This window comes from Anopheles gambiae, chromosome 3 (genome assembly GCF_943734735.2).
Source record: "Anopheles gambiae chromosome 3, idAnoGambNW_F1_1, whole genome shotgun sequence".
Classification (NCBI taxonomy): domain Eukaryota; kingdom Metazoa; phylum Arthropoda; class Insecta; order Diptera; family Culicidae; genus Anopheles; species Anopheles gambiae.
Genome location: NC_064602.1, coordinates 12,416,185 through 12,434,724, shown reverse-complemented (window position 1 = coordinate 12,434,724; position 18,540 = coordinate 12,416,185). Strand labels below are relative to the sequence as shown.

At 41.8% G+C, this 18,540-nt stretch overlaps 1 protein-coding gene across 7 annotated transcripts in view; it reads right to left on the bottom strand.

Moving 5' to 3' along the window:
• Window positions 1-18,540, bottom strand: part of LOC5668232 (uncharacterized) — a 153,329-nt gene that overhangs the window by 66,482 nt on the left and 68,307 nt on the right. For all 7 annotated transcript variants that reach the window (XM_061662094.1, XM_061662095.1, XM_061662091.1 and 4 more), the window contains one exon: window positions 17,052-17,149. In XM_061662094.1, the coding sequence (XP_061518078.1) occupies window positions 17,052-17,149 (98 nt within the window). The remainder of the gene's footprint in view (window positions 1-17,051; window positions 17,150-18,540) is intronic.

Sequence of the window (18,540 nt, the reverse complement as noted above, 5' to 3'; positions counted from 1 at the left end):
TGTCACGCACGAAGAAAAAAACCCCCATTTTTCCACCACACAGTGGCCGAGATCGCGATCCGTTCATGTTTTCGGTCGTAACAGATTGATTGAGATAAACACGCTAACATGACGAACGAACGAAACACACGGCACTTACCCCGGTCGCTGACGCTGACAACACCAGCCACTTGAAAGGACTTTCGAATCGCCGTGCTCGGATGGCGATCGAACTGAAAGGCAAGGGTTTTTTTTGTAACAGAAATTGGGAATTTGGGAAAACTCTGTCAATTGTCCGTGCAGTGCTAAATGCTGGAGAAAGGGATCAATTTTACGGAAAAGGATTTTTTTGTAGCAAAAATGTAACATGAGATCTGTGTAGCTACTCCAAAAAATTGAGGTACACTCACAAAACATTTGCAGCGTAGGGTTTTAAGCTAGTTTAGGTGTTTGATGGTGGTCATTAGTTTAAAATAGGAGTAAAGGAGTAAATAAGTAGGAAATCCGTTCAAAATACATTTAAAAAGGAATATGTACCCGGAAGATCAATTGTTCCGAAAGAACTTTCTAAATGTAAACTTTGTAGAGGATAACCAACAATAAATCATGGCTTTAAAGAAGACCAAATCGATTAAATAAACAAAATAACTAAAGCCCTGCCTTCACCAACTCAAATAAAATGAATTAAAACCACCGCAAGAAGAAAGAACACGGACACCGACAATCCATTCCCATCGTGAGATCACATTCACCACCAACCATCCGCTCCTGAGCGTTCTCCAAGAACTCGTTTGATCGCAGAAGTGAAATCTAATCAAACTCAAGTCTGCAAAACAAATAGTTTACCCTGCTCGCACATCGACAAAGTGTATCCTTTCATGGGCACAACACAATCGTCGTGCCAAACGCAAAGCGTGGGATATATCGCTCCGGAGATCCGTGACGTCTGTCCGTCCGTCTGTCTGTCTGTACGGACCGCAGAACAGGCCAAACCAACAGCCGGCACCAAAACCTGTCAGAGTCTAAACATTAAACGAGAAGCACTTAAAGAACGGGCAAACCCGTTAGCACCGAAAAACAGACGAGACCGATAGAGACAAACGCGTGAGCTGTGGTAACGTGTTTGTTGATTTGTCCAATTTTGGAAAACCAACCAACACAGCTCCAAAGTTGAAGGGGGGCTCTTTCGACATTTCCGGTTTATGGTGGGTTAAGGGAGCTGCTGTGCTGTTTGTTGTGTCGATTGACGTATGCCGACGCCGCCCGGCTCATATCGCGCCGGAATGCTAATATTTCAATTAAACGTTACAGCCGTACCGCGACCGGGGACGATTCGATTGTCGTTAACTGTTCGGCGTTCGGCAGTGTTCGTTCCGGCAACTATGTTGGGCCTAGGCACTGCAGCGAATGGTAGTAATTTCATTACACTTCCTCCGGGCGTGCCTCTGTGCTAGACACGTAGGGCAATGTTGGATTTATGCAAAGCGATTGATTTTTTTCTCGGCACATCACCACTATTGTTGTCTAGAAATCATTCATACCGATATTGTCATGCATGGATGTAGTAAAAAAAGGTATAAAGTAGTGGTGAAAAGGTAGACTAACAGTCACATTAAATTGAGACGAAAGAAACAATCAAACATCATCCCATTAAGCCGATGATTGTTTATAGCTAACCGCTCTTCTTGCTTTCTAATCCACTCCAAACATCTTAATTGGTACAACGTTTACCATGTGTGTTTGGTTTGTGTTGTTTTTCTCATTTTCTTTTGCTTTAATTTTGCACTAATTACCTATCACCCAGCTAGCTCCATCCAGCTAAACCTATTATTTAAAACGAAACTATTTTTTCGGCTTTAAAAACAAAACCCCTTACTAAAACGAACATGCTCAGCTAATGAAGGATTTGTTCGTTACACATCATGCTCTTAAAAAGTGTCTCAATAGAGAGACAAATTACTTAAAAGAAAGTAAACCCAGCAGCACAGGTGTTCACACATGACACACAACCAATACGTTTCTATTTATAGCATAAAAAGCCGAATCGATCGCCCACAAAACTGCCCTTTGCGCAAATTAAGCTTTCCGTTCCTCGTCCGGGTGCATCGATTCGTCGCGGCTTGCCCAACACGCCTCCTATGGTTTATTAGCGCCAAAAACAATTGCCAATCAACTACGGGTCGATTATGTGTTAGGCTCCTCTCTCTTTCCTACAACCTTTCGATTGGCGAATTTAATTAATTATTCTTGTTTGCCAAAAAAAAAAACTATCGAACGAAATAATGACACAAAGCTTTTCTACTTTTGGCGAGAAGAAAGTCAGTACAATGCCCCGCTTAAACCGTCTGCTGCTGGTGCGTCCATTGCGCAACGACCATATGCGCAACGGCTCGTCTTTTGGGTGCACAAAATGCACAACACCCTCACAAGATGTAGATCGGCACATAGCGAAGTTACCCCATTACTTGTGCCTATCACAATCTGATACGATAGGCGTGCAGCTTTTTCTCTCTTGTATTTCTCTTTATTTCCCCCAACCGATATAATATGGATCCAATTTTACTCCTCCACAACCTCCACACAAGATTAAGGAAGTGTGCTCATTAGTCCGCCGAATTCCGGTGCAAAGAAAATGCCGACAAGTGCCAGCTCGCAACGCACCGGGAAGGAGCCCGGAAAAAATGGTCTCAATCTTCCAAAAACCCAACAGCAGCACCCGCACGCCGCCAAACAGAAAAGCTACTTTAAACGGGCGCAGCTAATTTTACACCAAATTTCTCCAAAGAAAGTGGGACTGACTGGACTGACAAAAAACGAGCCAATGCCCGGAGCTGGTGGGTGAAAAGTTGGTTTGCAATTTTCCAATTATTTGTTATCTAAATTTCGGGGCGTTAATAACACACCTGGTGCCCGGTGAACGAACGTGGTGTTTGATCGTGATCGTAGCTGCACAGCGGGAGAAGTGCATTAAAATAGTTGAACGAACGATATCACAGTGTGAAGAGTTGTAAAATGACAAAATGCTTAAAATCTGCATCGTAAAAGCACTATCCATTACACTAACTAGGGTAGACACACCTTACACCGGTTGGCTCATAAAATCCCTTTTTAATCGTTACGAGCTATTTAGAACACCCAATCACACAACACCCAACCGGACCTTAAAACACCATGAGTTGACATTATGTTTGATGGTCAATACTAAAATGTCGCCTCACTGTCGTTTCGATTCGAGGGCAAGAGATCGTTCACAAATATGTAGAACACGACCACGGGACACCTCGAATCGAAACAGATGAAAACGTCATCAAACTGTCGGCTACAATATCGCCGAACACAGCAGGTGAGTGAGTGTGTTTGTGCGGGTCCGTCCGTGGGCCAACATTAGGGTGCTACATTTTTCGTTGCCATTTTTAACTCTTTTTATAGCGCCGAAAATGGCATCCACCACCGTCGCCGAGTTCGTTTAATTCCCTTTAATCCACACCGTAAACCGTGGAACGGCATGGAAAAAGGCCCTCGCAGGGGCAATGATGCACCAGTGGGTGATGAAACCGTTTGGAGGAAATCTTTGCTTTTATCGTCCGAGCTTTTCGATGAGCCTGTTTTAACCTAATTTTCTGTGGAGCATTCCTCAACTTATGACCTTTAATATGGAGGCGAATTGCTGGAAGATGATCATTAAAAAGACATAAACAGAGAGGATCAATGTTTCAAGAGTCTCAGCGAGTTCATAAACGCGTGTAGAAGACGTAGCTGAACCCAACCAAGAATTTCGAAATAAAAATGCAATTTAAAAGCCGCAGCAATAGAATTCAATGTTAAACCGTATCATATCGTAACAATTGAAAAAATGGACAGTAAAACCTTTATTAAAAATGCAATTTTTGCTTCTGACACCCTTCAAGCCTTGGGAACTGGGAATTCTGCATGCAAGCTACTGCTCCAAACAAGGGGAATGACATATTAAAGAAAAGTTATCATCACCTCAAATTAAAATACAATTGAATTAAAGAAACGTAAAACAAGCTCCATGGGAAGTCTTCATTCACCACCGCTTCATTCGAAGCTAGTGCTTGCATTACAGAGAGCGCACCCTATTAATCTGACAGCGGAGTTTGTCAAAGAACTAGCGTGATGGACCGCACTCTTCTACGACGCACCAGAGAGTTCACACGTCAACTTCCCCGAGTTGCACTTTTGCCTTTATCTTCGCTTCAAAGACGCGGCGAGCAAACATAAATATTTCACTTAATTGACTGCTCAAGTCAACGGCCGTGTGCTGGGTGCCACTATCAAACGCTGGTCCCGGTTTCTCAACACCTCTCCTCCGACGGTAAGACGTTGGAAGACGTCTTCAGGATTTTCACATTCATTCATTCTTCACCTTCATGGGTTCCATTCATTCATTCCCGAGCTTGCTGCTTCAATCGAGGCAATGATCGTATCGAATGAAAACCGTTTTTTGCAGTATTTTCCTCTCTCTCTCTCTCTCTCTCTCTCCAGTTGATAAGTCTCCAACAAAGTCGCGCTCTGCTGCCGATGACAACCCAATAAACCCTGGGTAGACTGTCGCATTACATCCTGCGTCCTGCGGGCACCCGTAGTAACAACCCGTTTGCAGACATTCCACCACCACTGCTTCAACAACATTTCACCAGGTTTTCACCCTTACGTTTCGAAATGTCAACCGCAGCAGACAATTGACAGCTCTAGAACGGGAGATATTTTCCATTCACCATTCCCGCAAGCGCGTCACTTTTTCGCCATTCGGCGGCGGCGGTACACATAAAACGAGCTCAAAATCCTTCGGCCTTTACGTAACGCAACACACTCCGAATCCACCTAGAGCCGGAGAGAGAGAGAGAGGGTGTTACGGATATTCCAAACTAATTGGATTGGTTTGCGGATTGTGTGATCATAAAACAAAACCAAACGATTGGTACAGTTTTGTGCTTAAACACTGTCTGCATAGTAAATAAATAATTTGATGACAAACATCTGGTGCGGTGAAGTAACACCCAGCAAACCCAGGGAGTATGGTGCAAAGCGCCGAAACGCTGCTGAGAGATGTTGGAGGTGCAAATCAGTTCCAATTTAAATTTCTTGCACAATCCCGCAATCGCACAATCAACACACACATACATACACCCGTGGAGAGCACCATTACACTCAATTTAAATTCAAAGCAGTGACGGGAGGTACTGTACTGTTTGGTCCGACTCTGTTCGCCGGTATAGGGCACTGACGGGTTAGAATTATACGCCGAATCGAATTAAACTGTGTGCCTTAAAGTAACAGAGACGGAATTTTTAAACAAGCACCACACAAGCCTTGACCACACTTGATCAACAAATGTAAGCACAGCAAATATGCAACAGGTTGGCGTTCAAAATCAAAAATCAAATTCAAAAATCAAAAGGACGCAGCAACGTACCGAGTACATTGCATTTAATCATTACCACACAAACCAACCGGCAAACCAACTACCAGGAGGAGGCACCATTAGGTTTTCACACATTTCTGTTACTAAATTTACACCCAACGTCCGGGCTGCTCCGGATGATATTGCCATAAAACGTGCCATGAAGTTATCATGAGATCCACTCTCGGTTTGCGGTTTTCCATGGGTCACATGGTACGGAACAGGAAAAGCTTGAGCTTTCATACTTTTTTAACCAAATTTTACTCTCCATATTCTTAGTACGGGCAAGGTACATGAACCACCCTAACCTGAGAAGACTGTTACAGCACACTGCACACTGAAGCACACATATGCATCTCGTGTAAGCAGATAGTGGGTTTTGGTGTGCGGCCCGGGTACGAAAGTACGAGAATCTCCAAATTGGATTCCTCTGTTCATGGCCCATGATGAGGTGGAGTGTGATGATGAGCATGATGATAGCAAACAGCATGCTGCGGTGTGTTGCTGCTATAGCTCCCAACGGGACCACTCGACAAGCGGAGCGATCTCTACTACCTTTCCTTGCAGTGAAATTATGCATTCCTTTGTACTCTACCGGTGGTGCCGGAATGGTACGGAATGTTACGGAATTCACAATCCATTCTTTGAAGAAAATGCTATAAAATGTTCTTGCACTCTCTAGCTTTCACGGAAAAGGTAGCATAGCGTACACCTCGTACACCGGGTAGATAGCGCTGTACCCCAGCCCTGTACGCCAAGCGCAAATACCAGGCACACAAAAGCAAGGTATAATGCGGTAGAGATAAGGAAATTTTAAAATGTTTTTTTCTTTCTAATCTCGAACGATAATAAAACTAGAAAGGCTGTAGCAGCAAGCACATCTCGGGTCCTGCTAGCATGGTGAAAAATTAAATAAAACTATTTGAAACCCCTCGAAAACCGGGAGGAGAAAGATTCTTTCCTGCTCTATAAATTGCATGAAGAATTAAACAATCTTGATGCGGAGAGGCAAAACAGCTGAACACGTCAACCGTGGCAAGGGAAGGTGCATCGCGCACACTCGCGTCACACACAACCAACGTGAGCATCGTCCAGCGTCTCACAAAAACCTTCGCCTTGTCAGTTTCAAACGGCAGGGGCTTCTTTGGAGTGAAAAATAAGCTCAACTCGGCATGGCACAACCGCTGGTCGTTGGTTTGCTACGTGATTGTATTTTTATTCACCACGGGAGTGAGATAACCTTTCCCGAACTATAAAATATCATTTCGGAAGGTAGCATCGGCAATCGGGCTGGTTGTGGTTTGGACTTTAGTTTACTGTGCTTGTTGCTCTATTCTGGCACGGGATTAAAAGATCGCACTGTAGTGATAAGCGGCGAATTAGGTTGAGCGAAATTTGTGCACTGTTGGAGTTTAGCTGTGATTTGAAGTAGAAAATAAAGGTTAAAGATCCTTGTGTTGTACTTCATTGTGAAATTATATTTCAATATTACAAGTTTGCATGATTAATACAAGGAAAAAATAGTGTTCAGTAATGAACATAGTTGTAACAAACAGCTTTATTTATTTATTTATTTATTCACCAATAAATGTGTCTTGCACTCATGAGACAAACTGAGTAGTGTTGGGTTTCATGAATCTTTCGTTGAGATTCATTCATATGAATCTTCAGTGATGACTGATTCGAATCTCGAATCGACTCTTCAATGATTTATGAATCTCTAACGATTTACGAATCTTGAAAGATTCAGGAAGCTCCAAGGATTCATTAATCTTGAAAGATGAATCTTAAAAGATCTAAGAATCATGAATCAAAAAGATTCATAAATTTGTTAAAATTAATATATCTCCAGGGATTCATGAATCTTCATAGATGTATGATCAAGTATCGCATGAACCGTCTCCCCGTAACAAAACAAACTATCTGTCTGCGTGATACTTGCCAAGAAGTCTCGAAAGCCTCTATAGACTGGCGTGGCCACCTAGGTTGCTATGTCAAGAAGAAGAATAATGAGAAGCTCAAGTTCTATGAATATTTGGAGATGTACGAATCCCTCGAGATTCATGAATACCTAAAGAATCGTGAATCTTTTGAAATATTCGAATCTTTTGAAAATTCATGAATTTTTAGAGATTCATGAATCTTTGCAACCGAGATTCAGATTCATTGAATTATTTCAAAGATTCATTCAGGCTCATGAATCTGAATCAGATGTACTCAACTCTAAAGCTGAGTACTTAATAGCTAGCTTATTATCCAAAAATCTGCCTTGATATAAGTGTCGATTATCTGATTCAAACGGAAATGTGTCAAACAAAATCGCGCTACACGAACTGAAACAAAATCGGTATTATACAAGCTTGTTAGAGACTTCTTTCGTTGACTCGAGACATTGCTACCAAATTGATCTGAAATGGATTTGTTTGTCAAAACAAACTGCAACGCGTAACGCAGGAAGTATCGTACCAATTTATAATTATTTCTACGTGTGGCATATTATTGTTCTTTAAATGTGTTTGGCAATGTCATGAAAAGTAGCGCTTGTGGTATGATTTTCTAATTTCTGAGTATTTCGTAATTCCCACCCTTTTTGTAGTGAATAATTACAAAAAATCCCTTTTGAATTTAATTACATGCAATTCATGTGGTTTAAATATATGTATTTAGTAGTTAAACCGTAAAACAAAACGCTTTCCGTAGCTTTAACCTGACGGAAAGCTGTTTGACAAAAAACGGTCTCCGTTTGAGTCAGGTAATGCAAATGACCTTCGTTCAGTTCCATATATCAAACCAGAGACAAATCGAGTTCTCTAACACAAATCATAATAGAAAATGAGCATTTTTGATACTTTTTCTCAAGCAGTTGAGTCACATAATCGGCACTATAGTGTCGCCAAAATTGAAAATTAATAAAATATTCTCTTTAAATGCGTTGGTCGTTAAACTAAAATCAAAGTGATTAGATCGAGTATTGAATTGCCTTGTCATAGCTTGTAATGGTTCGTTGTATCTAGATAAGGTACACCTGTTCTCATCAATAATCAAATTACAAGAGCGAAGAGGTCTTGAAGGCGTGTAGATGTTGATCTTCTCTAATAAACAAGGGACGTCTAATTCGTGTTTTAGTATTTTAGTAACAAATACACATTGGTTTATGTTAAACGATGTTCGAGCGTCTGTAGACCAAATAGAAGGCTACGTGAGCGATAATGTGACATGGTTGTAAGTCCTCTGAATTTTAAAGCACCTCTCGTAAAAGACTAGTAAACAACGACTTAAGACATCACTAAGTTCACGGAATTGTCGAAAGATGAAACCTAGCATCTTGTATGCCTTGTTATCAGAGTTGTCAATGTGTAAATGGAAATATGCATTATGATCGCTGCTGTTAATTTGATACAAATTTCTTACAAATTTAGCAATGAATGAAATCCCAAATATCAATTATTAATATTAGCGATTAATACAACGAACGATTGCCATCACAGTATCGCTAATTAAACATCCAATGAACCGTGTCGTTCCGGGAGCATCGGTATGTTAAACCGATCTTTCGCAGACCACGGAGCCATCTTTTCACATGCAAATCGTGCTTCCAAAACCTGAAATGCTGAGCTTCACCTATGTTATAACGGAACATGGTCCAATTTATTGCTTCAGGATGATCATTTAGCAACCGCAGCACACCATTACCATTAAAGCGCGCTACTCTGGTATGGCGCGCCCTCCCCACAGTAACTCCATTCTATGCTACGGGAATTCAACAGCACATTTCGCGGGGTTTTTGCCGAAAAAATGGATATGGCGAATGGTGCAAAGTATCTAACAACCAAACAGACTCCACACAGTCCCGCGTGCGTGAGGAGACAAAAGAGAACACAGAAAGAGAGACCATCATCTCCAGTGAGGTCTCACAAAACATGTGTCTCTGTCAAACCGCATCAGATCGTCTGAATGCCAAGTAGATTAAAAATTCACATAAAAACCCGTGCACACTCTCTATACCGGCGACGACAACCTAGGATTTCAACAATTTTTCACATTCCTTGATTGTTGACAGCAGGCTAGCGGGCTAGCAAGAGAGAGAGAAAAAAATGGCACGCAAAAAAGCGAAGTTTCAAATAACACACACTGTCCAATATTTTCCCGAAACGACTCCATAAGAAAATCGTTTAATTCCGCCATCCATGCAACTCGGGTCCACCCGAGTCTCTTTCTTCTCAGACAGATTTTGCAAATTTATGCTGCCCGGCCGGCGACCCGGCAGCATCGTAGGAGGACACACTCTAAACACTTTCGCAGCGGGCGATCATCACACCACCCGCCGCGGCACGTTGTCACGTTCGGTGGGGTTGAGCAGGACGAAGCCACTAACACGAAAATAGGGTTTTTGGTCGGCAATAAATGCTGAATTTTATTCACAGACGGGTGCAACAACAACCAAAAAAAAAAAAGCTCCCAAAATTCCTGAACGCGTTTGAAGCAATCGAGGCGAGGTGTTTGCAAGCAGCCACAAAAAAAAGATCACCTTCCTCCTCCTACTCCTCTGGCAATGGAGTGGAATTTGCGATCATGACTCGAATGAAGGGAGTGCTGCAAAGAGACTCTCGAGAAACCGTTCACCAGCTTTTCTAGCCGGATCGAGCCGATCCGAGATAAACATCGCCTCATCATGCTCTCCAGCGTTCGATGTACAGTTTCTACCTTCACCAAAAGTCGGCGGGAAAGAGTAGTGCTTGTGCTTGCTGTGGACTGGTCAGCCGTTCGCGAGCAGGGATTATTTCCTTCCTTCGGACAAGCAAACGAGTTTTAAGACGCAAAAATCGCACTCTTTATGGATGAAGAATATAGCATTGAAAAAACATAGCTCTACACCACCGTGTGTGCCAACAAGTTCGGCCTGCTGGGTCATATATGGGGTTTGCGAGAAGACTCTGAAGTGGAGGGAAAAAGAGCAACACAATCCGTTAATTACAAACCGATCCCAACAAGCATCAGGTTCTTTGCAAAAGTTCAACAAGTCTTCCACGTCTTGCGTCCTGCGTTACGTGTTTTTTTTGGGGCGCATAGCTTGATATTTCCTGTCCACACAATAAATGACCATTAACGCCCCTAAATGTATCCTGCGGAGTGTGTGTGTCAGCTCGCTTGATTACAGTTTATGGCACATTAAAAAAAAACACACGATCGGAGCCCGAAGCAGCACCCAATAATAAAGGCAAATAAAAATCAAATCCCCCAAAACAGTTCACACCTGAAGTCTGTCCCTTGTTGCAGAGTACGTGCTCTTCTGAGCATCGATTCTTTCTTTTTCCAAACACAACTGTGGTGGGCAACCGCAAGGCATCCGTTTCGAAACACAATTAGAAGATAGTGACGAAGCCTTCTTCAGTTTGATTGATAAAAGAAATGGCACGTACACGTCTAATCTTATCAGTTGTGATGTTGGTGACAAGATGTGCAGACAGTTTTGGAGACATGTTTCCGAGAAATGAAAATGATATGAATAAGGCTAATTAAGAGTTTAAGAGAGTGGATTTCAACATTGATTTTGTTTATATTTTTACTCTAAAATATTTTCGTACAATTTATGCAAATATTTCTGGACAAAAACTGCATTCCACCAACGGAGCCTGTGCAAAAAATGGAACGATAAAAACCTGATTTAACTTTAAAAAAGGAATACGAAATCAGCTGCTTGTCTCATGTGGTTTTGAACGGTGCTTATGGTCGCTGTTGTACATGATCTGTTGCTCTGAGCCGGTTTAGTTTGCTGCTTTGCGTCTCGTCACCACCACGAGCCAATTTGTTGGACAGCACGAATGTTAAACAAATAATCTCGACGCGGGCAGTAATAATTTTCCTTCTAACGAGTAGTCTGTCCAAGCCGAGGGACAGATAATGACCACCACTGCCGCACTGCACTCTCAAACAGACACACACATACAGTTACACTGTCGTTAAACACATGCACACATTGGGACACACGGTCAGCTGAAATACGATCATCCGCGACCGAACATATTCTATGCGCCGGGGATGAGTGGTGCAGCCAAACTAGATAAATGGCTCATATAACAAACAACATTTCAAACAGTGTAATCAATCACATCACACCCCACAACACAGCACTAATCCCCCAGGTTACGGTTACGCAAATGGTTAAGCACACAGGCACTCAACAGAACGACACTGCACACACGCATAAAGGTCTCACACCAGCAGCGTGATCAAATTATCTTCAAAAACTAACACTGCGAATGACACTTTTTCGTATATCTTTCCGGCCACAGACAACGATTGACCAACTTTTGCTCATAATTTGAAGGAAGGCGACGGCACACTTAAACACTCTTCTTAAATTAAACTCATCTCACTTCCCGAAAAATCTCACACATTTGCGTATGTGTGCGCCCGCGTCTATGATGACGGCCCGTGCGAACAGATCTAGCCGATTCCCTAATAACGGGACGGGATGACGATTATTGGGGCGAGGAGAAAACCCACTGTCAAACCTTTAATGGCCTATTTTTCACATAAATTTGCGGATCACCATCGCACACACCGAAAACACTCACACGCTCGCGAAACTACAGACGTGCGTCCGAAAACCCGTCCCTCAAACGCATTCACCTTCGCGCATTACGCCGCTAATATACGCACCAACAGAAGAGGAAGAAAAAAGGCCCTCCCAGAACACGCACAACACAGGTCAACGACGGAAAAGCCGACGAAACATGTGAAACGACGAAAAGGTGAACTGGCACAGCCTGGTATGCGGCTGGGACTGTCGCTGGGCCGGAGCGCGAAACCGGGGTAGAATGTACGTGCGCGTCGCACACCGTGCAGCAAACACGGCCGCTGATCGGGAATGAATTACGCCTCTCGTGCTGGTGCGCACCGAAGCCCAACCGTTGTACGATCCGCCGGCGGCGCATTAAAAGCCGGCTTGGGTTGTGCGCAAAACGGTGGTGTGGTGAAGGTGTTTTTGGAGTTTTTGAGTGAGAAACCGAGAGAGCGGTGAGAGCGAGATTGCGCTGCTTATGATGTGCGCAATAGAAGCATAACAAAACGGTGAGAGGGAGATTTTACAAACGGAGAGATTTTAAGGCAGAATGCTAGCGGTGGCTGCAATCCAGTGCAGGGTTTTCAGGTTAGTGAAGTTAATACTGTATTCACTATGCATATGATATTGTGAAATATATTCACTAAAGTGCTGGATTGTGATATTAGCTTAGCATAAATTTGATGAGAAGAGTGCTCCTTAATCACCGGTCTGTTTGCAACTGTGTATTCGTTTGTCCCATAGCTCATTACATAATTCATTACAAAGTTCATTAGTGTCGTTCGAGCAGTTCATTTCATGCAGTCCAATTTAGTCAAGTAGTTTTATCTATATCCTATGGTTTATTTCCTTCTAATTCATATGTGTTTTCTTATTTGAATTCATATTCGAAATATTAATGTATAAACCCAAAATCCAACAGATATGTAAAAATAAAACATTGATCATAGCAAATATCAACGAAATGAAATGATATATGATAACTTCTATGGGCATGAATAAATATATTCCAATTGAAAAGTATTGCTCACAAATAGTTACAAAGAGTGATATGCAACAATCACTCCTGATATCTTTAAAAACGTTTAGTTTTCATTCTGATGCTGTTAAGTATTCGATAACCTCAAAAAACTACAAAAAACTGTAAACGATATAGGCTTATAATCGATTAACGATTTGTAGAATATGTTGATTATCGAAAAATATATTTGAACTACTTTAAATAAATTGGTTAGTATTTAAAATAATGCAATCCAATAGCAATATAAATTTCAATTGTACAGACCCCCACCATGTCACTCAGGAATACATGGCGATGGCAGAAACTGATGGAAAGGACTACATGGAACAAATGCCAAAGAACAAAACAATACAGACCCCCGCAATTTGGACCACTAAACCGGGCTATACTCGCACCACTTCTGATGGATGGATCCAACGAAATGCCTGGACTCCAAACGATACAAACTCCCGCATTGCCATTAGGAACACTGAACAGGAATAAAAAACCTCAGATCCGAATGATGTAGACCTTCGCCACGCTCATAGGACCACACAATCATGGACTGGATTCGATAAAACCAAAACGTTCGAGTACATCCGGGATAAGGTGCCTTTCCATGGCTCAGAGAGCGAAATGTCTCCCCACCAATATGGATTGTAGCGCCATGAAATATGTTTTTATACTCTAGTTTTAAGCAATACGGCCTTTTTGAACCGTTCCTCCTAAAAAAATGAATAAATTTCAATTGATTCGTCTCGTTGCTGCTCAAATATCATAAAAAGTTATTATTTCTATAACATCCGATCGTTCAAAAAGGCTAAGTTATGACAAAATTGTTTGAACAATGTTTGATTTTCTGTTAAATTGCTTCAAAAGCGCCTGTAAGGCCTTAAGTCATCATTCAACAAAGTAGAAAATAACGTATGTTATAATAGCTTCGAATACCAATATCTATTATTGAACGATGTTTTATTGATACTAATGATAATAATGAAGCCTTTGCTTTCTTATCCTTTCTTAGGATTGAAATGCACAAATTATGATAATAAGAAGTGTATTTATTTCAAAACATGTAGCTGTGAAAAATATATTCTACATCCTTACAATGAAAACCTGGACCCACATGGATAATGTTGGAACACAAGCGTTTAGGCTTACCAGGAGACAACTTGAGACCGTACCGATAAGTGTTGTTTTGTACCAGCATTCCCCAATCTGACCCAGCAAATCTATTCATTGCCTCAAACGACGTGCGAAAGTCTCAATATTTTGAATTTCTTTTATAATATTTTGAAGCGTGAAGCGAACCCTGCAACAAAAAGTATTGAGAGCGAAGACGGAGAGCGCGTGATCGTATGCTCAGGTGCAAATTCAACACGATCGACGGGTCGCTTAGGAGAGAAAGGTTCAAAATTGCGATGTAAGGTTTAGGCTAGAAACTGTAATATTTTAAGTTTTATGTTCTATTCGGGGTTTAAAAATTGAGTACATTTGTAAAAGCTGTTTTCTTCAATTCAAAATTTGAATTATAATATTGTTTTTCGATACTTAACTTACGCAACTACAAAATCAATTTCAAATCATTAGTTTGAAGCAATAATATTTTAAAAAAATCAACACCTCACAAGATCTAGGACATCCGAAAAAAAACTAATCTTACAAGCATAATCTACCCTACATAGCCTCTGAAGGACCACAAATTACCACTCCTAATAACAACAACCGCAAATCATGACGATTATTTATTGCCAACGTATCACACGGACCAATTTGTGCTCAATTATCACTCCGCAAGCCAATAAAACAACAACATTTGCTCACTCAATTGCACGTACAAATCGTCCGCCAGTGAACGCAACGAAAAGAAATGTTACTTTTCCTCCATTCGCTAGCGTGATCCGTGCAGCTGGCCGGACCAATAAAAATAATAAAGCTAATGCCTTTTCTTTTCGCGAAACTAAAAAACAAGAAAAAAAGGTACCTCACCACTAACCTAAAGCGCAAAATCACCCACACCAAGAGAGCACAAGGAGCCCATTTGCTGAGTGAAAATAAAACCATCCTCGAGCCACACTTTAAAACCAAAAGCTGCTGCAACAAAACACTTCAACAAAGCCCGAGCTAACGCACGTGCACTTAACACCCATTCGGGATTTATATGGAACTCTGGCCGGACAGTTTTACACCTTTTGGTTTATTTTATTTTCTTTCTTTTGCGGGTAGCTTTACCTAACCATCTAACCCTTTGGCACACTGGTGCCACATTGTTTGGCGGTTAAAAAAACACCCCATTCACATACACACACACCACGATATAAAACAAACGGCCACCAAATGAAAGCAATTCGCTCGTAAAAACTGATTAATGGAAACCGACACCGGGAAAAGCTTTAGAAAATTAGATTTGATTAGGCGCATCATCTCCCTTTCGCCCCCTTTTCTAGATTCGGTAACGACTTCAAAGAAAGAGTTAACTGCTGGATGCAACCGCACGCACTAATCTGTGAACTCACCGAAAAACAATTCAAACGACCAACCACCAAAACAACCACAACAAAGATGACGAATAAAAGCGCCCCAACAAATGACAACAGCGTCCATAATGTTTTTCCAACTGTTGCCGCTGAATCAACGGAAACCCCGGCACCACGGGAGGTTAGAAACTAATTAAATTTCGTAATAAAACATACACTCGTGCAGATCCATGTCCGTGCAATGTATGCAGTGTGATGTGTTGTTGGCCACACACCGGGCGGCGTCTTCGTCGTTGAGGTCACTGTTCCGTGCAATCGCACACACTCTCTTTTCGGTCGGCATCGTGCCGTTAGCCGCGAGCAGATAAGTTTGGTGATTTATGCGTCGCTATTCGATCACCTCGATTCGACATGGCGCTCCCTCTCTGCCGGCGTATCAACTGACGCGAAGTAGCCGCAGATGAACTTTCATCTCGTGGAGAAGTGGCGCTTGGAACGGTTGTAACACCTTGTCAATTATCAGGCGTTGAACCATGATTGAAGTGTGCAAATATGCATTGATTTTGGAAAGTATTTTCAGGAGACGATGTAGTAATCTTTTTAAAGTCTTAAAAAATAACATGTTTTATGACTTGGAAGGATTTAAAGCATTGTTCACACGCATCATAGGTATATCTTGTAGATAATAAACAAAACTTAATGGAAAATAAACGCATCCACAGTACAATCCACCCAACTTTAATATAATTTTAAAGACACACTGCACTATCGTTACACCTTCGTTAACGCTCCCTGGAAGCCGTCGCCCAAGAAAGAAGCTCATTATGTAGCGGCCCACAGTCATTCGCAGCTGAAAATTGGCCAACTAATTTAATCCACCAACTTCACGGGCGACTAACAGCAGCTTGTCGCATGCAGCAGCACCCGAACAGCGGATTTCCTGCCCCACCTTCGGGCCCGGTGGTGCCCCACACACTCTTGTGGGCTCCATATTTTCTGCATCACGATAAACTAATCAGAAGCCGTTAGAACTTCCGTTCGAGGTTTCGGAAACTTTTCGGAACCCAATCGGTCGGAAAGGGTACGGCAAAGATAGGCCGCCGGCCAACAAGGAGGTGTAATGAAAACTTTGTCGTAAGCGATGGACAACCCCTATTCACCCCTGACAGGTTGCTGCCAGAAGATTACAGGGATTTGTTTGGTAAGTTTGGCCATACCGCAGAATTTCTGGCTGAGCTTTTGCCGCGACAGGGTTGTTTATTATATTTTTAAAATGTAAAAACTCTTTTGATGGTTAAAGAAAACGTTTTTTTTTTTAAATACAAAACAATTCCATTTCAAACTATCCTCTGTGCAAGATATCGATGCTCTTCCGCTCCTACAAAAGTTTGACACGACTGCTACAGATGCTATGCGCCAAAAAGTAGGCAACCCGCATGGCAAAGCTTTGATGCAAGTTTTCCATAGAAAACATGAAACTAACCCCTCCTATAGGTCTTGAATACCGACAAACTTAACAATATTTTTGGTACCAGTGAAATGGCAAGCGCAGAGAATTTATGTTTTCTGTAATATGAAAAGATCAAAATCATGAGTGTTACTTACGGGTGCTGGGCAGTTTCAGCGTTAGCTTCGGTGAGCCACCGGACAGGCTAAGATCACTCAGCGAGCTTTGCTCACTGTCTTTGCTGTGGGTGCGACCTCTGTAATTGAGAAAAAGAAAAAGGAATGTAAGCAGTCGTTAATCAAGCTATTTAAACTTTGGTATTGAAGGATACAGGAAGCGTTTAATATTATAAATATATGTGAAGGTAAATTATTTTTAGTCTTCAACGTCCGTCAACGTCAACATTGTTTATCGCTGGCAAAGGGTGCTGGGCAATGAAAAACAAAATAACAAAGAAACATGTCAAGGCTTCTATTTTAATACACGGAAAGGGGTGGGGAGGGGTAAGGGTTTACTACACACGATAAGTGACACTTTCGTTTGCTCCCAAGCGCACCTTTGCCGTTTGCGATAAGATAAGAAAGAAGCCGGCCGGTTGACCGCGGTATTTTAACAAATCAATTGACGTGTTGTCGTGGCATACATAAATGTGTTTATAACGAGCAGCAATTTTGATGTTGTTGTATATATTACATTATAAGCACAGCAATACTTATAAACAACGTTTAACAAATATAATGATTTATGCTAGTGTAACGATCAAGCAACGATCTAAAATGTTGTAAGTAATTGAATAAATAATTACAATAGGAATGTTTACTGTTTTGATTTATCGCGATATTGCTTTAAGAAGATAAGAATTAATCATTTCTAGGACAATACAAAGTACACTTTTATGATGTTTGCAACATTGATATCATTTTATATAAACCATTGATTACTACTGCTTCATTGGATTACACATACCCAAGCATTCTTCAGTCAATAAAGCGCATTTAAAAACATTCAAAAACTAATCACGTTTTACTCTACGACTGTTGCTGAGGCTGCTTTACATAAAAGCCCTTACAGCGGGTTTCTCTAAGCAAATCAAACCATTAATCGACCGAACGATGCTCACACAGTCAAGGCCAATTGATGACATCTTCCTGCTGGCTGGAACCACTGGACAATCTCTATACAGATCCGCACGAACAAGCCCAAGTGACTCGGACAACTCGCCCCTCCACCTCGCCCGTCCAGTAAAGTAGTAAAGAAACAGGTTAGCGCTCTATCGCTTTATTTATGACGGGCTAAATGGTCCATGTCAGTACGTGGCCGAGAAGATTAACCTGTCCGTGTGCCGGTGCACCTTCAGAGCGCTACCTTCTCACCGCGGGGAATGTTTAACCTCTCCTCGGGCAGTTCACGGTTGCCACGTTAATAGGACGCGAACAAGTCAATCGCGTCTCGCAGCTTTTTCGAAGCGTAATGAGTGGTAGTTGGCAGGAGAAATTGTTGCAAATTTTCATTGCAACATGCGCTCATTACGCTAAAGCTGAGCAAAAGTGCGAGCATAATTGCTGATCAGGATTACATGCGTTTTATGATAGTTTTGAAACGTGAGAAACAAACACTGTGGAAAGTGTTTGTGGAGATTTAAATTTT